At 38.8% G+C, this 27,461-nt stretch overlaps 1 protein-coding gene across 2 annotated transcripts in view; it reads right to left on the minus strand.

The window, feature by feature from the left end:
* The window catches only part of LOC122670638 (E3 ubiquitin protein ligase DRIP2-like), a 57,148-nt gene extending 35,510 nt beyond the window's left edge, over positions 1-21,638 (minus strand). Inside the window, exons 1-6 of one of the 2 annotated variants that reach the window (XM_043867598.1) lie at positions 21,335-21,638; positions 20,989-21,207; positions 19,336-19,435; positions 14,276-14,603; positions 13,680-14,122; positions 13,524-13,574 (exon numbers count right to left, since the gene is read on the minus strand). In XM_043867598.1, the coding sequence (XP_043723533.1) occupies positions 13,524-13,574; positions 13,680-14,122; positions 14,276-14,603; positions 19,336-19,435; positions 20,989-21,103 (1,037 nt within the window). In that variant the 5' untranslated portion in view covers positions 21,104-21,207; positions 21,335-21,638. Of the gene's footprint in view, positions 1-13,523; positions 13,575-13,679; positions 14,123-14,275; positions 14,604-19,335; positions 19,436-20,988 lie in introns of both variants that reach the window. The other variant, XM_043867588.1, reaches the window with a different exon arrangement.
* Between the last annotated feature and the right edge of the window lie 5,823 nt (positions 21,639-27,461).

A 27,461-nucleotide genomic window follows, 5' to 3' on the forward strand; every position in this document is an offset into this window, starting at 1 on the left:
AGGCGTGTAGCACTTAGCAACCATTCAAGCTTTCAACTGCACTACGGAACCATCAGGGTTATCCTTAATGGTATGCACCCAATGACACTTTACAAGATCCTTACCGGGAGGTAGAGTGACCAAAGTCCAAGTCTTGCAGAGAGAAAGGCATACATTTCCACATCCATTGCAGTTTTACACCCAAGGTGACTCAAAGCAGCTTTGTAATGGGTTGGAACAAAGTGAGAGGTAAGAGCAATAGCAAATTGTCGAACAGAGAAATAGCAAATTGTCGAACAGAGGCAGGGAGTTGAGATATAGACACATAATTAGCAATCGGATAGGTGACCGAAGAGGTTTGAGTACAAGCATGGTACTAAATCTCGTTTCGTTTCGGTGTTTCGGTCTGACCGAAATTTCCGAGATACCGAAATTTCGTCGAAATCTCGGTCGAAATATGGTATTTTTCTGTGGGTGTAAAATGCCAAAAATGTCCGAGATTTCCGAAAATTTTGAAACGAGATGACCGAAATTACCGAAATTTCCGCAATTTCGAAATTTCTGAAATATTGCATTTTTTCATTTCGGACTTGCGTTTCGTTTCGGACAGGTCGAGATACTCGAAATATTCGATATCTCGACCGAAATTTCGCGAGTTTTAGTACTATGAGTACAAGAATGAGTATCTTTCTGAAGTGCAATAGGAAGATCAGTGTCAAAGGGAGGATCTCCAAGTAAAGAGACAGTGGTGAGGGCGGAGGAATGGCAAGAGCAGACAATGGTTGCTTTGGGCAGCGCTTGTATACCTATAAAGGTACATGTGGGTTTGGCAGTAGTTGCCGGAGGTTCGGGATTCAAAACCTTAAGATGAATAGGCTAAAGGAGAGGTGGTGGACTAGGAAGAGAAGTATCAAAATTAGGAGCAGGACCACCAAAATAGGGTGTGTTCAAAGAAAGAGACATCAGCACTAACAAAGTGCCGGCGAGTAATAGAGTCAAAACATCGACAGCCCTTCAAAGTAAGAGAGAAACCCCAAAAAATAAACTTGGTAGACTGAGGAGACAATTTATTGAGACCAGGGCAAAGATTATGAATAAAACATTGACAGCCAAAAATACAAGGAGGTGGACCAAGCAAGAAATTGTTAGGGAAAACCACAAAAAAGGGAGTACGGTTGCGTAGGATAGAAGAGAACATCCGGTTAATCAAAAAACAAGCGGTCAATACAGCATCACCCCAATAAATTTTAGGAACATTCATATGGAACATTAAAGACCTAGAAATATCTAAGACATGAAGATTCTTGCGTTTGGCCACCCCATTTTATTGAGGTGTATAGGAACAGCTAGTCTGGTGAATGACGTCATTTTCAGAGCAAAACAATGAAATCTTGCATTGGGTAATCTTAAGAGCATTGTCAGTACGCAAAATTTTCAAGCAAACACCAAACTGAACTCTTTTTCCTTATAAACAGACACAAATTCAGAATGATCTTTTAAGAGATACAACCATAACATAAGGGAATGATCGTCAATAAAAGACACAATAATAGAAACTGGACCGAATCTTAACCCTACATGGTCCCCAAAAATCTAAATGAACGAAATCAAACAAAGACCGACTCCTAGACTCACTGCAGGACGGAAAAACAGTACGGTGATGCTTGCCAAGCTCACAAGCTTCACACTCAAACCCGGAAATAAACTTGCAACCTGGTACCAAATGTTGTAGCTTGGATAGAAAAAGATGACTCAGCTGGTAATACCAATGTAAAGGGGAAACACCAATAGAGTTAGCAGAAGTTGCCGCAGATGATGAGGCAACATTAACGGAATATAAGGCATCCTTCTCATGTCCGCCACCAATCGTCATCTTTATTTTGAGATCAACACAATGAGAAGGACAAAATGTAATGAAACAATTAAGATGTTTCGTCAATTGACTAATAGATAAGAGATTAAGAGGCAATTTGGGAACATGAAGAACTGAAGATAATGAAAGCATAGAAGAAAGAGGAACAACACCATGGCCAGTATCACGAGCGAGGGATCCATTTGCAAGTAGAACTTGTGATGTAGAAGCAGATTGCTGAACTGAAGAGAACAAATTAGACTTACCAGCCATATGTGAGGATGCACCTGAGTCAATGGCCCAAGGAGGAGAGTATGAGGAGTTGAAACATGTAGGGGTACCTGAATGTGCTAATGTAGCAATATATGTGGAAGAGGATGTCTCAGGTTGTTGAACATGTTTTAGAAGTTGATTGATTATATTAGTATGAGATGAGAAACTACCACCAGGTGTAGGACCATGATTAGTGTCAGTAGGAGGCATTGCTTTAGTATCCCATTAGAAACAGTAGTAATGGCAAATTGTTGCCGAGCACATTGTGGTTTGCCATGCTTCATCCAACATTTATCAATAGTATGATTGGGACGGCCACAATGAGTACACCAGTGAACAATAGGATTAGAAGGTGGATTGCCACGACCATCCATGCTACGTCCACGATCTTCCTCTGATCCATGACCTCTACCAGATACACTATTACCACGACCACAACCACCATTATTATCAATAAAGACCAAATTATCCTTGGAAGAGGGAGTGGAATCAGGTTTAACCACAGAAAGAGATACAACCCATTGAATTCTGCAATAAGCTTCATTGACAGAAGGGATCTTCTCACCAACTAGTATTTAACTCTTAACAGGTTGAAGATTGGAGTCCAATCCAGACAGAAACTTAGCCACAAGGAACTCAACACGTTGAAATTTGAGGACATTGATGTCAGTAGAGAGTGGCTGATAAACATTGAGTTCCTCCCACATGCCTTTAAGAGTACTGTAGTAGTTGCCAACTGACTTTCCATTCTTCTTGAAGGAGAACTTTTCATACAAATCATATATCCTTGGCATATTTTTGTCTTGAGAAATGATAAAAACTCTCTTTGAGTTCATCCCAGACACCCTTTGAATCTTACGAAACATAACATTGGCCATTATAGAGGGTTCCATGCTATGAGCCAACAGAGTAAAGTGGGATTCTCAGATTGCCAATCTTGTAATTATCAGCAGTGGGAGACTGAGGAGTCATAGTGAGATCATTCATCTTACGTTCATCTGTAAAATATGGGTAGAAGGTAGGAATACGGGATTTACTTCATTAATTTAGATAGAGTTCTGTTTTAAGTCAGTTTCCTTCATTATTTTAGCTTCCTAAGTCAGTTTATGTTACATTATGAGTTAAGGATCGGTTAAGGCCTTCCCCCTTCTTTTTTCTTTTTTTCTTTTTTTTTTTTTTTTTTTTTTTTTTTGTGTTTGAGTCTGTTTTTGATCTTCTATATAAGTTGGTAAGGGGGTCCAGCCTTGTATACGAATTTGAGTAATGAATTTGGCATGTTGCCTTTGGTTCTGTGGTGATTCAGAATACTACCTGCTATGGTGAATCAGTAGGCTCCCCGGTGGTGACTCCAGGAACCCTTGGTAGTGATTCCAAGGGTGGGATACTGGTGGTGATTCCTGATCATATCTTTTCTCTCTTTTCTTTATTTCTATTCTATTTCAGAATCAATTGCCAAAAGCCCCCCCCGAAAAAATCCTATCTTGCCCATCGAAGTCTAGTTTCCTACTTCAACTTGGATTTCTCCAAATCTCTTGCTTTAAAATTGATCACTAAATTCTGATTTCAGTTCTCTGTTCTGCTATCAGTTCTGAATTTTGTGACGGTATAAAATTCTGAACTTTCCTATTAGAATCTGCAATCCTACTGCAACTAGGATTCATGCAATCATCAGATTTCTGATCATGTTTCTATATTCTGTGACTATTCAATCAGCTATTAAAGCCTTAGTTGATTTTTGTTTAGAGCCCCAATTCTGTCCATCGATTCTACAGTTTCCCCAAGTAGGATTACTCCATAAGGGTTGATTTGACCAACAAATTTTGATCACATTCTACAGAGAACTTCTACACTAAAATCAGACCCTTAGACTTGATTATTGGCTAAATCAGCCCTACTGGTATTCTGTTATTAGTATTCTTTTCAAATTTGGTTTGTCCTTTTTTTCCTGCGATCCTATCACAAGCTGATCTCCTACTGGATTTCACTGGCTCGGGATTAGCACTGCATTAGTGGGAGATGACGTCCAACCCACAAGCCCGAGCTTCAGGGAGGAGAGGCCCTTCTCAAGTTCATAATCCTAGAAACTGTACACTACCCGACCAATGTGGAACTAAACTCCCCTCCCATTCCTGGCCATGAGGCTCACTCACTGCATCAACTCCCCCTAGCTTTGGGCCTTAGCCCCCACATGGCCAGTGCATGATTAACCCATTCTAATACCATTTGACGGCGTCCAATCCAAAAGCTCAAGCTTCAAGGCGGAAAGGCCCTTCCTAAGGTCATATGCCTAGCAGCCATACACTGCCCAACCGATGTGGAACTAAACTCCCCTCCCATTCCGGGCCATGAAGCGCACTCACTACATCAGTGGGTCTTAGGGCCCACGTGTATAATTTAGATCCAAGAATAGGAAACATTCTTTCATCTGTCTCATATTTAAAGGATTAAATCCTATTATCAAACACATCACACTTCAGAGATTCCTGGAAGAGAAAAAAACCAGCACAGCGCTTGCCATCAGTTGGGAGATTACAAAAGAAGAGTAGCAACTTTGAATTTCATCTCCAAGAGGGGAGTACAAAAGAAGGGGTGGAGGGAGTAACAGCAGTTAGCAATTTAGAAGTCATAATTCAATGGGTTAGAATGTTGTAACAAACCTAAAACCTGGAACAAGTACTTGCAAGTGGAAGAGAGAGAGGATTTGCTGAACCCACGATAGATTCAGTCTACATCTATCGGGGTCAGGCTGCCTTTATTTATAAACTCCAGTTACAGCAAATAGACTCTAAGTAGGACTCCTACTTAGAATACAAGTCAAGTACCAACAAAACAACAACAACAACTCATCCTTATCCCAACTAAATGGGGGTCGGCTACATGGAACCTTTCCCTCCAATCAGCTCTATTCAAGGTCATACTTGATACAAGGCCTAAGCTATGCATGTCCTTCCTCACCACTTCTTCTAGGGTCATTTTAGTCTGCCCCTGGCTCTTTTAGTTCCTTCAATCTGAATCAAATCAACCCTCCGCACTAGAGTATCCAAAGGCCTCCATTGAACATTGCCATGCCACCTCAAACAACTTTCTCGTTGCTTATCATGTATCGGAGCTACTCCCAAATCAGCTCTAGTATGATCATTCCTCGCTTTATCCTTCCTAGTTTTGTCACTCATCCATCTCAACATCCTCATCTCTACTACACTGAGTTTATCTATATGATGCTTCTTAACTGCCCAACATTCCGCACCATACATCATAGCCAGTCCTATGATTGTCCTATAAAATTTTTCTTTTTAAGTTTTAAAGGAAACATCGATCATACAACATTCCAGACACACGTCTCTACTTCATCCTTCCTGTTTTAATTCTCTGTGAAACATCATCCTTTATATCCCCTTCTTTATTTATGATTGAGCCCATATATCTAAAATAATCACTTTGCGGAATCTTGGTCTCAGCAGCTTTCACCACCTCATTATCTGTCCTAGTATAACACCATATACTCCATCTTCATTCTACTTATATTAAAACCTTTTGATTCCAAGGTTGATCTTCATAACTCCAACTTGGCATTAATCCTTACTTTTATCTCAATCACCAAGGAACCTCATTCCTCATTCCTCTCTCCAAAACCATATCCTCCATGTACAACTATAATAATCTTTTTCTCCTTGAATAAAACCTTGCACTAATCCATCCATGTGTTCCCAAAATTGTAATTTACTACTTTTATCCAAATGTACTTGAGGTGCGTAAGCACTAATTATATTGATGACCATTAAGACCATAATTGTCAAGGCGTCCATGCGGATTTCTAGGGGTCTAGGCGACTGTCGCTTTAGCATAGTTCAAAAACTCGTCTGGAACAGCCGTCTCGACCGGATTGAGATTCTCGAGATCTCGGCAAGACAGTGTTTTTTTTTTTCGGAATGAAGTTTCATTGAGCAAATGGCCATAGTTGCCTCCAAAACTTGAAGGGAAGCTTGTTTTTTAGGCTTAATAAAAATATTTAAATCTTCAAAATTGAAAAAAAAAATTGGCGTTTTGGATTTGCACCCTTGGTTGGCAGTAAAGGCCGAACCCTTAATGTAATATTGCCTATTCTACACATTGTTTGAATGATATGAGACATAATTGGCAAGTAAAACAAGTAAATTATGCAATAATGGATGAAGAAAATAACATTGAATAATTATTTACGAAATACTTAAGGACTTAAAGTAAAAACTACAAAGTATAGTGGACAATGCATATTAAATAGACACCCAAGTACAAATAGTATTATACTATGACTCTATGAGTACTGAGAGGCCGAGATTCTCAAATTATTCGAGATTTCTCCGAGATTCTCGAAATATTCGAAATTCCGGTTGAGTTATTCGAAACTATGCATGTTTTGTGTCTCATATGTCATCTCGTCTCACGGAGCTTGAGATTCTCGAGACCTCGCAGAGAATTCGGCGAGTTTTTGAACTATACGCCTTAGTGCAGGCTGCCTTACAATGGTTTAATTGATATCAAACCAGAATCTGGCACTTATTTATGCCAAGTATCATTTAAGTAAATGTTTTTATATTTGTTATTTCATTTACTTAAGCAAATGCACCCTATTTGAATCCAAAAAAATAGTTCAAAATCAAATTCCAAAAGGATAAAAAGTCAACCCCTAGTTCAAGAACAAAAACTGGATTTTTTGCGATAGGTGAAATTTTCAACTTTCTAATGCGTTTTTCTAAAATTTAAAAATTCCATAAATCTTAATATTATAAACATTGCTAAAACCAAACGTGCAGTAAAATATTCATTTGTTTTGATATATAAAAAATATTTTCATTTAAAGCGATTTTGACAGCATTCGCGAACACCAAATAAGGTTTGACCGGAACATAACTTCTTCAATATAATCAGATTTAAGCAATCTTGGATTTGTTGGAAAGCTGGTTTTGTGCTCTACCCAATACAAAAAGTCCCATGTAAAAAAAAAATCATTTGATCAGTCAAACTTCTTAGAGAACAAGAAAATTTTTCTAAATCGAGAGCAATTTAATTACTTATAGATAAGATCATATTTTTTAAGAACAATATAAACCAAATGTGAGACTAGTTATACCTGGACAATGACCAATTCCAAGAACGGTATAAACCAAATGCATGTTTTGATTGTTTCAAACTTCCAGTAGCTTGCTTCTTCAGTTCTGCTGTCTTCTAGTTCTATGTTGATTTTTGATGACTTGATGTGGCTTAATATTGATTTTTGATGACTTGACGTGAATTAATGTTGATTTTTGATGACTTGATGTGGCTTAATGTTGATTTTTGATGAGCTGATGAGGCTTAATGCTGATTTTTTTATGATATAAGATACATATTGTAGCATACTAAACAATGTTAGAAAAGAGGGGAAATAAAAAAAATAACACTTGGACGCCTTGGTTGCCTAGGTAACACCTAGGCGGGCGCTTTGGCACCCCTCCACCACCTTGACAACTATGGGTTTCACACACCTCAAACAAGAAACCAAGAACGACTTTCAAAAAGGCTAAAAGGAAAGAATTAGGTACTGGTTAAGGCTCTGATACCATGTTAAACCCAGAACCTGGGTACCTGCAAGTGGGAGAGAGAGGATTCGCTGAACCACAATAGATTCAGTCTATATCTATCATGGTCAAGCTGCCTTTATTTATAAACTCTAGTTACTGTAAATAGACTCTAAGTAGGACTCCTACTTAGAGTACAACTCAAGTCATGATCCAAAAAAGGAAACTAAAAACAGAAGCATAACTATTGCCCAACAATACATATCTTAAAAAATGTAAAATATTATACACTACTACCATAGTTTTAGTTTAACATTAACATATTAACCCATATTCTGTTACTTGCTAATTAGTCAACAGGTATGTAAAACCAATGGATATCTGACAGGTTATCTAAATTGGACATTTGGACCCAAACCCTGAACTTTCTTAAACATGATTCCAAGGTCAATCTGGTTATTGACCTTGTAACTGAAATTAGAACCAGACCAATCAGGGCAGGACCTTGGGATTAATTCAGCGATTGGGTTACCCATTAGCAACCACAAGGAGAAAGTCATCTCTAGTTGGCAAAAACAACATCCACTTTGCAGATTCCTAATGAATTCTGCATAAATTATGAATTGAGTCATGCAGATATCAGAACTACATGTGCTCCCAACACAACTCTATAACACCTACAACCAAGTGTAGGCCACATATACATTCTGCCAGCACACTTCCCTCCATTAAAACATTAATGTAGTTCTAGATTCGTAGGAAACCAACTAGAAGCCAATAACCAGGATCTGCTATGAACTAGATAATTCGGCTAGGTCAAAATAGGTGAATATTGTGAAATTAGGGTTAGAGTTTGATGGGACCTAGGGTTTGATGGTAGGGTTAGGTCAAGTTGATGTAGGGGAGTCTATCAGTGAAGGTCTTGTTAAGTTTAGAGGATTAGAAGAAGAAAGGTTAAGAGTTGGTATGAATCAAACTCACTGTTGTTGCAGAAATCCCTTGACAGCAGCTTGCTTGATTGAGAAACTTGAATAAAAATTGAATCTTTAAGTAGAACTTGAAGGAGAGCTTCAAAAGAACCACATGGGCTTCACACCACAAGGTATCGATTGGATCAAACACCGATCCCATCAACGAACCACCCGGGCTTCACACTGCAAGGTGTCAATTGGATCAAACACCAATCCCACCAGCCTTGATCAAGCCCAAGTCAAAAATCTTCAATGGAGAAGAAGAGCAGGAAAAAGCTTTTCATTAGTATCAAAATTCGTGTACAATACTTCCCCCCCCCCCTTACAACCTTATATAAAAGACTCAAAAATAGACTCCAATACTAAAAAGGAAAGGCCTAACTCAATCCTTATCCTATTAGGTAACCTAAATTGACTAGGAAAGTGAAATAACAAAAGAATAGACTCAAAACATGGCTGGACTTATAAAGTCCTAATCCAGCCCAACTTAAATAGTCATATGAACACTTAACCAAGTCACATGATCACTTAAGTGATAACTAAGTAAGAAATCCCGTATGCAACCTAATTTCCCATATTTTAGGCCCATAAAAGTGGCATATTACATAGAAAACCCATGGGATCAAAGGCCCAACACATATATAACCCAATCCTAGACTTTTCCTAGCATAACACATACATTACATCGGCTATAAGTTACTTCCGCTGGTGCCTCAAGGACTCCATCAAAGGGACAATGGTTGAGAAAACAAGGGATTTAAATCTCAAATTTTGCTCTTATTCCTCACGCTAAATGAAATTAAACAAAACTAAAACCAGCAACTTGAAACCCAAACTAACCCAGCCAATCCTGTAAGAATTAACCACTACAGAATGAAGCGATATACTTTGGTCCTGCTTTGCATCAGATCAACAGTAAAACTGGACTTTTCATGACTCCCAACACAGTATGAATCAAGGAATGAAGTAGAGATTGCTTAGGAGACGGAGTGATAAGATGGTTGGATGATAAGTACTTCATCTGGCACTGAAAAGAAGACATAATTAGGTGCATGGCTATCTTGATAAATAGGTCTGTTAAGTTGTAAAATAAGGAACTGCATATTAGCTAAGTGAGAGTTCCAAGGGGATAGAATCTGTCAAGGGGAATCTCCTATTAAATGGTTTTCACTATGATCTGTGTGCCCCTGTAAGGAAAGCATGGGCAACAGTCCAGTGCCTGTAAGGAGAGAAAACTTTCCAACTTTGACCTGGCCAATCCTGGTCCAACTTCAATGAGGCCGAATGGATTGTTTACAAGTCCCAAAATTGCTTTGAAGATCATGTTTCTACGTCAGAGCAGCTGCATCAGAAGAGTGAGTTTGGTCTGAGTCTGTTTCCTAATTTAGTTTGTCTCTATGTAACAAGGACACCCCATCACCCAAAATGAGTACTAAAAATAGTAGAAATATAATTTGGCCCAAGGTTTACATTTGCAGCTCATCTATTGCCTTTATGACCAAAACCACTCCTTTCTTCTACCTTCAAACCCTATCTTACAACACCATTTGACCAATGATCCCTAACCATTTTTTCTAATAAAAGTTATTTTATTATGAGCTTAAAAAAATGAGGATACAACAAGCCTCCGAAAAGGGACAAAGCCACAACTGAAACACAATAACAGCAACAAAAAGGAGAACCCCACCCTTACGACAGAAATCTCTCACAGAAGAATAATATTTCCCATAACAAATCATCATTCCATCTTTGGCTAATTCATCAACCTTCCCATCAACAGTCCTTGGATTCCAATAAAAAGAACATCCGTACCCACATTTTCACCTATGATGCAGGAACATCCCAAAATCTGCTAAATTCTCAAACTAACCCAATCACACAATACAAATCGCCATCTTTACTTTCATACACAGTTGGAAAATCAGGTTTTCCGACTCAACTCGTCCTCCTTAAAACCTGGTGATTTGGGCAAAAGTAACCTGGTCAAGGTGAATCATGTATTTTTTGGAGTGGGACTTTGGGAAGGGGGAGAGAGATATCGTGACCCGACCTTGAGAGAGAGAGAGAGATGGAGAAATATATCAATGAAGGAGGGGAGGACGCAAGGAAGGTGCCGAAGAGATCGAAGAGAATATGAGGGAGAATGACATCGGAGGGAGAGATGTAGAACTCCTTAGAGCAGTGGTAGAAATGGTCGTGGTGCAAAGGTTTTGAGAATGTTGGAAGGTTTTGTAGATAGTCGGAGGTGTGGTAACTTTTGAAGTTGAGGGTTCAGAGATGGAAAAGAGAGGCTTTGCATTTGTAGTTGGTTCACATTCTCCTTTTGCCCATCGCCAGAGCTGGCACTAGGAAGAGTGGGTTTTGGATGGGATTGTTATTGGTGAAGCCTGATCTCAACTTAATCCAAGAAGTACTGGTGATTTTTCCCCAATATCGATGGTCCCGCTTGCTGCTGAGTGGGCTGGGGGTTGGGGAGCGGGAGCTCCCTACCTGAATTTTTTGGGAGTCGTTATATTAGGGACAATTTTGTACTTTCGGGGATTGTCTCTATATTGTACTGCACAAGATACTATATATAGGGGGTGAGGGTTTGTAATTTGATCATCGGAATAGCGGAAGCTCTACTTATCGCTCGGCCGTGGACGTAACCCACCTTAGGTGAACCACATAAATCTATGTTCTCTGTGTGTGTGATCTCCTTTTTCGTTTTACTTTTGCAAATCGCTATTCTGCTGTGTTGTTAATTCCTAACAAGGAATTGATCATGGCGAGAGAGGCGAGGAGGATGGAAAGTGAGGGACAGATAGATCAGAGATTCAAAGCAAAGGGGATTCAGGAAGGAAGTTGGGAGGTTGGGAAGTGTCCCCAATGCACCAAGGAGATTGCAAAGTGTTCTCTCCGATCTGTTCCATCTTCCTTTCTCTTCTCTGAAAATGGAACCTGATTTGTTTTCTCTAATATAATTTTAGGGTGCAAGTTCTCTGTCCAGGAGCGCATCTGGGCGCAGGCTGTGCTCACACACATGGGGCAGGATTTTGGGCATTCAGGAGGGTGGGCCGGTCATTTCGGCCCCCCCCCCCGTGTGTCTGGGTGCACCCTGCGCCCCTGGTGCAGAGAACTTTATCCCATAATTTTATCAGGTAAAGCTTACTCTGCAGCTCAAAGTTCAGTGCTTTTCAAAGCAAAGTTTCTTTACTTGTTTGTGTCCTCTCCCTTGTCTCTGTAAATTTAGTTCTGGCCTTCCAAAGAGAAGATCCAGTACTCCAGACATGCAAGCACCAATGTTGGCATCAAGAGCGGTTTGACGAGAGAGAACAGAGAGAATACGAGCAGAGGTGTGAAGAGTACCACCCACAGAAAAGAGCGAAAGAGTGAAGAACATCGATGATGCAGACAAGGCAGTGAAGAGGATGAAGAGCAATATGACCAGACCTGGGCGAGTTTGACTTGACTCGGACTGATTCTGGTCATTATTTTATATTGGACAAGTCTACATTACTCTTGACCAAGTTTTGCCATTTTTTTACTCGAATTGGGCGACTCACCCAAGTCAAAACCTGGTTTTCTATCAATGTTTGCATGTCAAACCCTGGTTCAAAATCCTAACCCTAGTTTTCTGGTTCTAGGGTTCACCAGCTATAAATCTCACTTCAACCAATTGATCATCCACAAAATCCTACTGTTTTGCTTCTAATCCAATTCCATAATCCATCACAAACATCAGCCCAGCTTCCCCCTACATCCTAGCATTCCATCATTAAGTATCAATTCAGCATCTAAACACCAAAACCAATTCAACTAGACAGCCAATTGAGCATTCCCTCACTGATCCAGACATCATCTGATCATCGCTTCACTACTCAATAAAAATTTAAGATGCATGACCCTCTTAAGGAAATACATGCATCTTCAAGAAACAAAATGGAGAAACAGATTGATGCTAACATGTAGCTGAAGAAAACATACAAGTGCAGGTATAAGGAAACTCACCCCTTTAAGCCAAATGGCATACGTTTCTTAATGGGAAGGGGTAGATTTGGAATCAGAAAATGTTTTAGTGGGTACTTCTAGTAGCATTGGGTGTGCTTCAAAGAGTTATGTTCCATCTACAAGGTTTCATTGATTTCCTTAATTGCACGATTGAAAAGAACCACGAGTTATACATTGAAGTTCCTGAATCTAATAGGAGAAAAGGCCAAAAATACAAGTCAAAAACCAATGAACAAGAATTAAGTAGTGAGTGCACGACAAGGATTCAACGAATCTGGCTCACTGAGAAACTAGAAGTTTGGTTTTAAAGCACAAATAAAGGCTGCAGGGATGATTGAAAAATGAAGTTTTATAAACTGAATCATCCCTTTTTTTTAACATTATCTGATTGTACTTCTCTCAAGTTGCTGGTTTATCATCAGGATCTTGCATCAAATGATCTAAATCCAGCGGCATAGTTATTTTTTTGGTTAAAGCTCATCTTGCTGGTTTCATCTGTCTGCTCAATGCTTCTGGTGCTCATTTAGTTATTATGATTGTTGGAATCTGAGTTTTGGTGTCAGAGCAGCTCAGCAGCATTAGAGAAAAAGGGGAACAATAAGGTGTGACCAAGAAACAAACTACCCCCGCCCCTGCCCAAAGAAAAGAAGGGGTGAAAAAGAAAAAGAAATGGTAAGCCAAAAGGCAGTCACAACAAAATACAATTCATTACAGGAAGCATTCAGTTGATGTATCATACTAAAACATCTACAAACACAAAATCAGCATATGATAACAAAGAACACACATGAACTGTTTATTGTCATAAGAGCATGTCAAGGTACGGCATCACAGTAAAACTAGAATGTTGAATGAAATTAGATAGAAAACAGTACAGCAAGACAAGAAAAGAGAGCAGGTAGCAGGGCCTAAGGAACTCACTTTATCCTCAGGTAACGAGAAGGTATCTGAGGCAACGCTGCAACTCCTTCCCTAAAATTTTTAACATGGTATTAGGAAACAAACACGAATCCAGAAATACAAAGTTTTATTTCTATATGGGAAAAACTACAAATCTCAGAGGAGATGGTTTCTCACTGGTCTTCAGAAGCCACTAAGGAGAACCAGATTGGACTAGCTCTTCTGTCACGTTTAACACCCCCAGCCTCAAGCACAGCTTGCACAGACAGGCCTGGTTCCCTTGAAGCAGATGCTTTTTTCCGGCTAATCCCATGGAGCTTTCTAGGTTTTCCAGATCCTGGAGGTGTAGCAGTGCCATTTATGTTGTCTTGGACTTTTGATTTGTTCATCTGTTCTTTAACTTTGCTTTTGGGAACATGCACTTCGCTGTTAGAGACAGATGGTGGTTCTGATTTGGCAACAGAACCTTGTGAATTGAACTTAAAAGATTTCGTTCTATTTGCAGCTTCAACCAGGCAGTTTAAAGGTTTCCAGTCAACTTTCCCAGCCCATGGCTCAACACCATTCTCCATCTCTTTATTAAGCAGCTGGTGGTTAGACAATTCAGCAGTAGAAGAATTCTACAACAGTAAAATAATGAAGCATGAAAACTGTTAGTATTAAAGGAAAAGGAATTACTCTATTGAAGAAAATACATTACAACAGAACTATTATTTGCAGCTTAAAGAAGTTGATGAAGATGAGCATCAATTAACCAATGGAGCCTCCCTTACCTGCCTTTTATGTTGAACAATCTTCTTTAGTGTCTCAGGTGAGCTTGAGCTCCCCGGCCGATCTTCCACAGCATCCTCCACTTTTTTAACTGGATCCTCAATAGTAAAATTGGATCCTCGTAAAGCAGTAGACTTTCTTGCAACAGCTTTTGTTCTTCGACCAGTCAATCCAGTCTGTGCGGACACTCTGGGAGTGCTGACAACCAGTGATGAGAGTGATCTCTCCTTTCTTCTAACTGGCAATGAAGGCACAACTTCAGGTGCCTTAACTTTTCTACTTTTGAAAGGGAAAATCTTTGCCCTTACATCATTCAAATTGTGGTCAGGCCTGTAGATGACAATAGAAAGGAAATTTTTTCAATATATACAGTACATATAACCGAAACCTCTGATTCAGCCAAAAGCAATGGTTAATGATTTAGAGATGACCAGAAGTTGTATGTAGTCTTTGGCAGTTCTTAGATTAAGGAAGCAGAAACAGAATAAAAGAATCAGCCTACACCAAAAATAGGTCAAAGACCATTAGAGGCTAAATTACATCTGCTATCAATTCAAACATTTTTGATAGTTGGGGTGAAAAGTTCAATAGGATTTAGGAAAATCTTGAATATTTATTTTAAGCAGCAAAGGGTCTCGAAAAGAAAGTAGTGGAACAAACAAGCCAATCCGAAGCCACAGTCATACCCAAATGACCCATAACAAACTGATAGGCTCCAATGTCACAATGGACCAGCAATTGGTGTGCATACATTCAACAGAGAGATTATTCATGGGATTCCCAACCCCAACCTCCAAGGGTCTGGGAAACAAACATTAGTTTTTTTAATAAGGGAAAAGTCTGAGCAAGCGCCGTAGCCTACACATACACACATGCTTCTTTTATTATATTTTTTGAAGAGAGAGAAAAAAGGAATAGAAAATTTTTTGTGAGGGCGTGTAGGCTACCCCTCTTGCTCAGAGAACCCTCTCCCTAAAAGAAATTCTTCACATCATTTTTGTGAGGCCCTGTAACAGGGACACATCATTTTTCAAGACTTTGTCATGTCATACATTACACTTCTTTGATCTATTCAAGCCTCTATTGACTTTTACACAGGTGCCATGTTGGACACCAACATTTGTATCAGCGTTCTTATTGTATATCAAATGTTCATTTCTTTATGAACTAACAGAAATATACCATTGAATGCATTAGACTATCAGTGACAGGATAAATATTGGAGTTTATGTAATAAGGGTATTTTGGGTACTGGGTTATTATCTTGTTAGTTAGCTTGTATTAAGCTTTTATGTTTTTTATCTTTTACCTCCCTAGGGAGTTGTATGTAATTTCCAATATCTTATGTTAGTGAATCAATATAGGGGAGAGTCATTGCAACTCTCTCCACAAGTTTGCACTCATCCAACTCTTCTCTCCTTCTCTTTCTCCCCCTCATCATCTTCTTCCTTGTTCCTATTTCTTCTCTTTACTTTTCTTCTCTCTCACCTTGATCCTTGCTCACTTTCAACTTGGTATCAAAGCCAAGAAGGTTTGAGAGTCGACTAAGAAATCTCTCTTATTCTTTGTGCCTCTCTTGGAACCCTAGAAAAGTTAAGGGGTCCAATAGGGGTTATACCATGTAAATAATACAACAAGAAGACCTAATGGAGTTCTCTCGTCACCCAGAAGACACATTGGAAGAAGGCTAGGGGCTGTGAAGATCGATTGGAAGAAAAAAAGGGGGGAAAAACAAAATACCGCCAGCTGCTCCCTATCTTGTTCGTTTTCTTTCATCCGGCCTCCATTACATGTGAGACCAAGTTCTTTGGAGTCGCCCAAGAGCTACTACCCTTCCCCCATGTCCTTGGTTGATGAAAGAATGAGTGAATGGAACACAACTCATTCTCTCGCAGAATAGAGTTACCGCCAGCTTTGTTGTTATTGTCTTGTTTCTCATTCGAAATGCTCTGTGGTGTTCTCGGCTGATGGAGTTTGGTGAGTCACATCATTTAAATTGTATTAGTTGCTATAGGATGATGTTCTATATTGAAATGAATATGTGAGTTGAGATTCTTCAAGTTTTGCTGGATTTTTTTCTGAGTACTGGGATGGAGTGTGTACTCCCTTTTAGGTGTATCATTACATCATGTCAGAGGTTAGTGGACCTATGGAAGCTTTCGCTGGTGGTTAGAGTGGTATTAACCCCAGTCCAATTGCATTTGAAAATCCCAACACTCAGATATCCATTGTGAAGTTGGACAGCACCAACTACTTGGATTGGTCACATTTAGTGAAGTTATCCCTGCAAAGTTGGGGGAAGCTAGGGTACATTATTGGTACCATTACTGCTCCTCTTTCAAGTGATCCAATATATCAAAAATGGGAGACCAAGAATTCAACCGTTATGACTTAATTGATTTTCTCAACCTGAGATTGGTAGTAGGTTTATGAAAAAGGAGACGGCCAAGGATATTGGGACAGCATCTGTAAGACTTTTGACTGAGTGGGTGACTCGGCTAAGGTCTACCAGCTCCTTCAAAGGGTCATCACAATGAAGCAGGGAGATAGGACTATCTTTGAGTATTATAACACTGTTATTAGCCTCTAGGAGGAGTATGATCATTTTTGGGATCTCCAGTTGTCCAATCTTGAGGATGAAGCAAAGGTTTATAGAACTCTTGAAAAGGAGCATATTTTGATTCTCCTCGGTGGTCTAAACCCGGACAGTGAGTCAATCCAAGTGCAAATTTTGGGCCTATCACCTCTTCCATCCTTGGATAAGTATGTAGCTACTTGCAGAGTAAAGAGACAAAGAGAGTTGCCATGGAAACTGTACCGCCTCTTGAGAGATCTGCTCTCACCTCTAGTTCTCAAAGAGATTGTTGTGGTGGAGGAAGAGGCCAAGGGCCTTACCGTGGGGAGGACAGAGACAAACCTAGATGTGACCACTGTGGGAAGTCTAGGCACACTAGAGAGAGATGTTGGGGTTTGATACTAAGGCACCTATGCTGCTCTATTGTGATAACAAGGCTGCCATCCGTATAGCTCACAATCCCACACAACATGACGGACCAAACATATTGAGGTGGACCAACACTTCATTAAGAAGAAGATGACTTTGGCTATATCTGCACTCCTCTTGTGAGGACAAGCCACCAGATGGCTGAAATCTTCACCAAAGGACTCAATTCTCCCCAGCTTAATACCCTTCTATGCAAGCTGGGAATGTATGACATTTATTCTCCAGCTTGAGGGAGAGTGTTGGAGTTTATGTAATGAGGGTATTTTGGGTACTGGATTATTATCTTGTTAGTTAGCTATATTAAGCTTTAACTTTTTTTTTTTTTATCTTTTACCTCCTTAGGGAGTTGTATGTAATTTCCAATATCTTATGTTAATGAATCAATATAGGGGAGAGTCATTACAACTCTCTGCAGAAGTTTGCACTCATGTAACTCTTCTCTCCTTCTCTTTCTCCCCTCATCATCTTCTTCCTCGTTCCTACTTCTTCTCTCTCACCTTGATCCTTGCTCACTTTCAACTATAAATAGCTGATCTCAAGCAGTTGGGATGAGGCTTAATGAGTTAAGTGTATTTATTAGTCATCTAATCAATATTTTTCTTTTCAATGTCATTGTCCTCTATCTTGCTCTAGATCCTGTTTCTTCTGATTTGTTATTTTAGTTTTTATTATTCATTATGTGCCAATTTTATATATTAAGATGATATACATTTTTCGTATACAGGAACCAAAAGGTTAATATTTTTATGTTTCACAGCCTCCGGATATGGTTCTTAAAAGTCACTTTGTTGGACATCAATGGGCATCTGGACATAGCACCTACACTACTTTCCTAGCCAAAAACAGTAACCAGTTTTAAGTGTGGTAGGGTCATGCTTCTTTTATGTTCAAAATATAGATTCACGTTTCCCATGATCCCCATAATACCTAAATTCCAGAAATCTTTGGAACATGCTGAAATATTTCATAGATTTCCATATTATGGCTCTGGTTGTTTATTGAAACCTTTCTTCACTATGGCAGCCACCTCCAGGTTTGACTTTCCCTTTTCTGAACAGTACAACTCTAATATGGTTTGCCATCTTTATAATACAGTCGCGAGCCAACTAGGGAAAGTATACAATCGGAACTTGAGCTGTTGTAGACTGACGTCTTGCAGATCCTAAGAAAAGGATCTGCAAGACTTCAGTCTTTCCCCACTAGGTCATTGGAGTTCTGACTAACATAAAATATTTCCATAGACTTAACTGATAACTAAATACATCCTGTCACTTTATCAGCAATATAACTATTTAGTTTATGTAACTTATAAGCTATTTTGGGGAAAATGGCATACGTGGTGACCTTTTTGTTATGTCTTCTCATTATGATTCAGATTGGAAGAGCTATGCCTAAAATGACTTTGGGAGGAGGGGCAAGAAAATACATGGCTGGATTAGGGTGGACAAGAAGTATGGCTTCAAATAGAGTTGAAGAAAACAGGATTCATGTAGTCAATCCATTTAGTTGGGGGTAGGCTTAGTTGTTTTTTTTTTTTGGGTGAATAGGAGTAGGCTTAGTTGAGTTGTACGCACATAACTATTATTTTTAACCTATTGAATAGCTTATCCATAATGAGTGATATTGTGATGGTGTATATCTGAGATAGTATAACACCTTTCAGCAAAATATCTAAGATAGTATAACACTTTTCACCAAAACATCTCCAATATTTTACATTAAAAAAAAGTCATTATTTTAATATTTGACAAAACTAGAACAAAAGCATAACATATCATGTTAGATTACAGATGTAAACAGACCCTAGAAAACCAAATAATTGGACAAAGTATTATCCACTGATACAGGTGAAGGAAATTCAGAACACTCACATGTATATGATTAAAAACCTGTGTCGATAAACTAACTTCAGGTAATATAATCACTTTCATCAGGTAGAGAGAACCATTTTATGCACATAAAAATTGAACAATATGTAAAATTATACACATAATATGCATGGTTGAACTAATAACATTTTAAATATTTAGCAGAACAATAACAAAAGAATGAGTTGACCTGAGCTTCTCCACTGGAACACAACCCAGATCTATATTGCATATGGGACAGCAATCTGCCTCCTCTTCTGTAAGCTTATCATATATGCACTTCCTACAAACTGGTTTAAAGTAAAAGGATACAAGTGTCAGATTAAGACTACAAAAAGACTAAAACAACCTCTGAAAGGATGAATATTGAATGTTTAAAGCATTCAATATATGATTTATAACAACTGTGTGGAATAAGGAATTATGTCTCTGACTTGCTAGTGAAAAGGATGGAAGAGAGAAAATAACGGGAAACAATACAGAGAAGACACATATCAGTTGATAACAAGTTCCGAACTAACTACCAAACTTCAACAAACCCTAACTGTTTAGATGTTAATAAAACAACAGAATAAATTGCATCCCAGACAAAATGCATATGAAATCATAAGAGTAAAGAAGAATTTAGTCCCAAAGAACCATTCCGCCAACCAAAGGGGAAATTAACTGACAGAACTAAAAACTCCCTACAACTACATACCTGCTAAGGTGCAAAAAAAAATTTAGAAGCTTCTAGAAGGAAAAGTACAGAGAAGGTTCAGTTTTTTATGTTTGACATTCATCAGTTCTCATTCCCATGTGATATTATGAATCGACAACCTTTTAAAAACATATGAGCAGAAAGAAAAAAAAGCAGACACACCTAGTTAGACACATTGCAATCAAAAGTTAACCAAATACAAGCAAAAGTAACTTGACAGTATTACTACTGTACCAAAGTTCCAATTTTCCACGATTTGATTGTGATATAAAATCCAGCTCAAGGAAATTTACTGATCTCAAGCTGTTTCATCTGTCAAAAGTAAATTAATTTGACTGGACATGTTTGGCCTCCAAAATTGGAAGTGCTTTGCATAAGTAGACTGGAAACATGGGAGAAACAGAATTTCACGTCAAAGATGAGAAGCATGAATAAGAAAATTGAAACATACTCGATTCAGTAACTAGATCTTTTTCCCAAAATACTTTCTTGTGTTTAATGTTAATGTTACTGCTAAACAATAGTGGTTCTGTTTTCAAAACATCACCACCAGCTTCAAGTGTTCGTTTTATGTCTTCATTGCCATGGGTACATGCTTGATCAATAACATAAAATAAACATAAAAGGAGGAAAAGAAAAAGGAAGAACCCATCGAACTCTTATTAACTAATAATAATTTCCCATATGCAAAAACTATATTACAAACACGCCATTATTACATTGTAAACCGCAAAATTAGAAACTCAAACACCAAAATCACATTTTCTCGGAACCAAGTCCTCCTCGATAGAGTCATTAATGACTAAGAAAACACGAAACCGGTTTAATATTTTTGGTAAGTTTAATCGTATCAGCACGTCGAACATTAGAAAGAAGATAAATCAAAACAACACCTTCTCTCGTAATCCTTCCCCTTTCTCTAGCTAAGCCTCAATTTTGCAGATTGAAAGAAACCCATAACATGATAACGCGAGATAACACACGCATATAGCAATAATGCAAAATACGAAACACCCAGATCATAGAAACGCATGATATGAGAAACAAAAACTCATGTGATCAAAGAATAGTGAGGAATAGTATCGAAATAGATTGAAAGAAATGAAATTTAGAAGATGAAGAAACAGAGGTGAGGAGACTCACACGTATGAAGGCATTCCGATATAGTTGTAGCCTCCCTCAATAACTTGTTACAGAGAGGGCATGTCATGCACGCAGCGAGAGTGTCCTTCCGGACCTTCACCACCTGACTCGTCATTCTCCAAACCTTGCAACCCCTCAGAGCAGTTTCACGGACGTACCAATAAGATGCATGCCAACAACAGACAAGAAGGAACGCGATTTGCGTTCATATTCCCTTCTCTGCAACAGCATTCAGGACGATAAAAACTATGAAAATCACGGAAAAGATATACAACGAGGAGACGAAGAACTACGCAAAAACAAAACAATTGCTTGCTCCACACACGAAGATATATGAGTATGAGACCTCTCGATCCGTCGTTGGAGTGAGATAAAGAACCAATTTTCGGCGATGATTCACGAATGGGTTTGGATTACACGCGAAAAACCGACGTGGGTTTTGTTGGATTTCGACCAACCAGTCGTAGATGATCTGTTCGAGGCTCGGAATCGAAAGAATCGACTAAATAGCATGGAAGACAAGTGAGGTTTTTAATGATAACACAACCAACGAGTTGAAGAGAGAGAGTTAATTTAGAGAGAGAAAGAGGATCACGGATAAAGTGCGCCGCGGGTGGACCGGACAGTACACCCTTCCTCGTTCTCTCATGGTTTCGGCGCACACGGCACGGCAAGAAGCCATACAAACGTTTCTCCCTGGCGCATGTTAGGGTCCCACGCGAGGTGAAACTGGAGGAAGCGCAGGGAATGCAAGGGGGTGCGTATTAATTCCGTTCCACGTATAAAGATTGTGTTCTAATTTAGAAAGTCAAAAGCACTCCGACCAACCAAACAGTGGAGAAAGCAAAGCTATGCCTTAAGAGTCATAAGTCATCCCGGAAGTGGCGCGTAGACATGAAACCTGGGAGAATGGGAGATACCAAAACATCAAAGATCTCATCTTGACCATTGAATTAGTATCCAAAAAGCCCACTTGGATAGTAAAAATAAGGTCATGGATTCCAAGAACAGCAAAAAAAAAAAAAAAAAAGGAAAATAGATTTTATGGATTTTAAGTTTAAATTTGAAAAATACTTGACCAAAAAAAAGACAATATACACAAATTATAAAACTAACTCATGTCTTATTAATTAAATATTAATAGTTAATATATGGACATAAGCTTTTATAATATTAAATTGATTTGTTTACAAATTAAAATTAAGTTTTTTAAGTAAGTGTTTTTTCACTAAAAAAATTTTAACAAGCATATTTTAGACGTTGCCTTTTTTTCTAAGTATATTTTAAGGATGTGTATTTCACTATGTTCATTACCTGACAAATGGATTTGTACTTTAACTCAGGTTTGATCTTTTCATTTTGGTAAACAGATATTTACTGATAAAAATGTGTAGTACACGTGGATTTCAAATTACAAGCATTTAAAAGTCATGGAGTGGAAATAGGCCAGAGAGTCCTACATGTTAAGGACCGGGCCCTCCTGGCAAGTGAGACATTTAAACTATTTTCCTCCTTTGGAATAAACGTAAAAGTTTATGATTCTAAATAGGAGCTCGAAATCGAAGAGATATGACCACTTGGCATTTGTAGTGAATAGTTAGCAGTAAGTGGTGCAACGGCTTGATGGGCTTGAAGAGCCATAAATGAGTGAAACTGACGGCATTCATTGGCACAAGAAGTTGTGTCAGTTGAGGAAATGAATCCGTCGTCCGTTTGAGGAATTTGAGGAGTAACCGTTTGACGATTTATAAGCGTTATAGATGGTTGAAATTGTAGGCCTTCATTGTTGTAAGGAGTTACAGCCACTATTGAGACGTTACGGCTGACCACATGTAGGGATTGAAGCGCCTTTAGAGGTGTAACCGATTGATGAGGATTATTCATAGTTGGAAAACTGGGTTTTGATTGGATCGAGTCGCCCGAGTCGAGTCAAAATTTTGGAAAAACCTAGTCAAGAGTCGTGTAGACTAGGTCAAGGTAAAGAATGGCAAGACCGAGTTATAAATCGTCCGAGTCAAATAAGACTCGGTATTTTTACCCGAGTCATGACAAAATCGACGAGTATATTCGTTTTTTAAAAAGCCATAAAGCCAATCCACTTAGAAATTGAGATGAGTAAAATAGTAAATTTATATTGTAAAACAATAAAAAAACCCTCAACTCCTTGTCTTGTTCAATGGTATGAACTCAAAATGCAATGATTTGTGATTCCTTTTTTTCCCCGGTTTTCCCATTCTTTTCTGATTTTTACTAATTTATATATATTTATTACATTAAAAAATTAAAAAACATGACTCGTTTTGATCGGGTTTGACAAGGCCGAGTCACTAGGTTTTTCTGAAAGATGAATCGAGTCAGAAAACCTAGTTTTCCAACTATGGGATTATTAGCATTTAAAGTCACAATTGATCTTAAGGATGCCACATGGACTTTAAAAACTAAAGAGCCACCCTGTTGACGACCATCATTTTTGGCACCGGTGGTTGTGGTCGTGGTGGCGTAGCAGTCGCATTCGAGGTTGTACTAGTTGATGATGGCAAGATTCGGTTTTCATGGCCAAGCCGAGCACACTAACATTTGAGATACTGGATCCACGTACCCGCTTGAAAATCTTGCACCAACGTCACCTTGTTGGGGAGTCCCACTTTGAATGCTCGGCTGAGTGCGAGTTTGAGAGATAGTAACTGTAGACACCTCATTTTGTCATTTTCCCCGAGGTTTTCCGTGACGACGATAAGCATCCTCCAAGATGTAGAGTCGATGTATCTGTAGATGTAGCACAAGTGTTCACTGTCCAAATCCGTCCATAGATCGTTTAACCATTATCAGAGCCAAAACCAAAGCTCCAGAGCACTCCAAGCCACCCTTGGAAAAGTTAGCCCTGACCCAGACCTCCTTTGAACCAACTTAGCCCAGCACAGGACCAATCCAGATAGCCCAAAATTTCCTATCGACACCCATACCTGAAGCCGACACTAAAAGGCCCTGAGTCAACATCGACCATACCTTCCATCGACATCGACCTATCTTGAATGTCAAACAAAACCCTTTCACTCTCTATCTTCCAATGACACTCAGACCATTCACTCCGAAATCCAAAATTACCTTCGCCGATGTAGACAGTTGTTCATCAACAGGAGCTCAATGTCGACCTACCCCCTCCTCGATGTCGACTCGACTCCAGTTCAATGTCTATCCTGTCCAAATCTAGACACCCAAACTTGCCATGTTTAGCTCCAATTTCACTTCCTTTCACGCCCAAATTTGCCCAAATTTATATTTGGCAACTTAGTTTCGAATTTTGGCTCTCTTAGGCCCCAAGCAACTCCTCCTTTGGCAACAAACCATTTGTTCACACCTCATTGGTAATAACTTTGACCAAACATCCACCGTCGATGCAAAGACACCCATTCCGATGCTTCACCAACAATCCGTATCAAACACATTATCCAAGCACGAATTTGAGAGTGCACACACCCCTCTACAACTAGAAACACACTTCCTCTCATGTTGAGGAGGATCCTTGGACAATTCTCTTATTTCATAGCTTAGAAACACCCATACTAGAAGATTTTTTAATGCTACAACAAAGTGTTGTCTAAGGGAGAATCAGAGTTGCTTGAACTATTGGCGATATCATCTTCAAACATTTCTCCCCCGAGTCACAAAAGGGAAGCCTCCACTCTTTCTTGTTAGAACTTCTTCTAACTAGGTAAACTTCTTCTTCTTTCATTTATTTTGTCACTGGATTTACCGGTTTGTATCTCACATATTTCTTTTGCATCTTTTAGAAATTTGTGATCCCATCTCTCTATATGTTGATCCCACGTACTCCTCCTATTTTCTATTTTATTTTATTTCTGCTTCCATTCATCCATGATCTTCATCCCCTGTAGACTAAGACTCCCCTTGTTTCTCGTCCTTCAAGACATATTCATTGTACCTTTACATGATGCTATGTTCGCATGTTCTCTCCATGTATCACATCTCTTTCTTTATGTACTTTACATTGAGAAGTGTTTTTCTACATATGTTAGTGTCTCCATCTTCGTTTGTCATGAATCTCTTCATGTATTCATCAAAGGCTTACATTTTTCTTCTCCATTTAATTCTCTTTATTTTCATGTATATTAACCCCTACCATGCAGCCAAGCTTCTAGGTATGTCTCCTTACCTTCCCTTGTATTTTAATTTTTACCCTCTCTGTACTTTACATTAATTTCTTACCCAAAAGCATGTTAATCCCCTACCTAGCCAAGCAATAGAGAGACCAGCTAGTCTGGCTGGACTGGGTGCCTAATACCTTCTCCGGACAGTAACTTGATCCGTACCCAGACCAATGGATCGATTAGTCCCCAAAGGGCATTGCATGAGAGTCATTTACATTTTGGGTCTTACACCCTCCTCTAGGTGGCAACTCCTACAATATAATCTCACCACCTTCATTTCTTTCCCCCCAAAGAGGGATGAGGTGGAGGACGTGTGGCGATAACCCCCGCCATGACATCTTGTCTTAACAGTGGCTCACAAGGAACGTCATGAAATTGTATCCATATATCAATGTATTTGAATCCGAAGCTCTATCATTGCCCGCCTCCATCTTAGAAACCTTCACCCCTCCTCGAGCATTCCATGCCAAAACCACTAGAGCATTATTCCAGACTACTACAATGTTGTCTTCGAATTTATCCCCTACCACAAACTCGTCTCCATCGTCATTGTCTTTGTTTGGATGACTTCCAATGGTCATGGTGACTCACTCACGAGGAGGAAAGAAAAAACATACACTTGAGACTTCTCTTACTTGGGCAAGGTAAACCTACTAAGAATCATGAGTTTGTTGGGAAGTATCTTTTTACTACTCAATCGATTGAAAAGTATATCGTGTAATCCTCATGTAGTTTGGGTAACGTTGCATGGTTGGGTGGCCCCTGCACCCAAACACAAGAGCACATAAAATTACGGACCCCTTGAAATAAAAAATCCCATCCATGTTGATACCCCCTGTATACGCTCTCATTGGTCTCCGCATTGATGTAGGGGTCATGCAACCAAGCAGTGATCTCTTGCCCTTCTCAAATTTATGGAAATATGTGTGGTCATTAGCTATTCATCCTAGATTCAAACTTTTATTTTAGAAAACTCTGAATAAAGGATTGTATGCTAAAATCCGTCTTTCGAAATTTATCAATATTGATAATTAGAGAAAGTTTTTCTTCACTAAACTGTGAAGGTTCACCACATCATCCTAGGATTCACAAACCCCTATAGGGTTTTAGTATGTTCCCCAAAATACCCTCCCATGCGTATTTGAAGCCCTATGGTTCCATTCACCATGGCTTAAGGAAAACTCAATCCCTGATAATTATGTTGTTGGTGTAAAAAGGAACAAGAATATAATCGGAATATCATTTACTCTCGTGAACTGAGTTTCTTAGTAAACACATTTGGGAAGTATGACCATTAGGTCTAAGAACTGAGTTCCTTAGTAAAATTCTGTTAATCCATTTTGTTTAATGATCTGATTGATTCTCTCTAAAACTCAGATTAACAATGTTCTATTAGTTGCGACTATAAGAGGTCATGAGTTCAAACCACCTTGGGGTCTATCCCCATCCCCTATCCCCCCCCCCCCCTATTAAAGCTCTCCAATTCCAAAAAAAAATAAAATGGGCGCTGTGATATTTATATTTTGTTATTGGATGGGATTATGACTATGAACGCTTTCAAATCTGTATATATTTATAAGATAGAAAGGACTATTGGGTGCTAGCTCGGGTTTAGCTACAAGGAACCAAGTAGGTAAGTTAAACTATGTAGTGTTGGATGTCTTCTCTTACTGTTCATGTAATTAATGGTTGTTTTCATATTTTGTATCATAAAATAAAATTAAGGAGGTGATTTTAAATTTTAATGTATGGGGAGGGTTGCCAAAGGGGCTTCAAGTGGGAAGATAATTATGGTGGTTCTTACTATGAAATAGAGAGTCCCACTAAATGTAAATTTGAGGAACCCTCTTCATTAGTGTGAATTGTGAAGAACCTTGTAAGTACAAACATAGGGGATCGTAGTAAGAATTATCCATTTTCTAAGTTCGTTGCAATGATTAAATTAAATTTGTGGAGATTATATATCATTTATTCCAAGGGTCCAAATATTATTTATTTATTTTATTTTTTGCTTGACTAGATTGAGATCTCTAGTTAATTTGTACCTATTTACTACCATGTGACATGTTAAATGATTATGAAATATTGTGGAAAAATAATCTCAAGGTCCTCTGTTCGCATGTAAAGGTTCAATCAAGACAAAATACACCTAACAACAAAATAGAATTTTGAAAAAACCAAAGGATTAGCCAATACATAGATGATTGAAAAATACATGAAACCAATGCAGGGAAGGGTTGTTTTAGAGGTAGAAATATTTTATCACTACAGAATATGGTCATAGTAACCTATTTAGAGGCGATA

This window comes from Telopea speciosissima, chromosome 1 (genome assembly GCF_018873765.1).
Source record: "Telopea speciosissima isolate NSW1024214 ecotype Mountain lineage chromosome 1, Tspe_v1, whole genome shotgun sequence".
NCBI classification, from domain to species: Eukaryota; Viridiplantae; Streptophyta; class Magnoliopsida; order Proteales; family Proteaceae; genus Telopea; species Telopea speciosissima.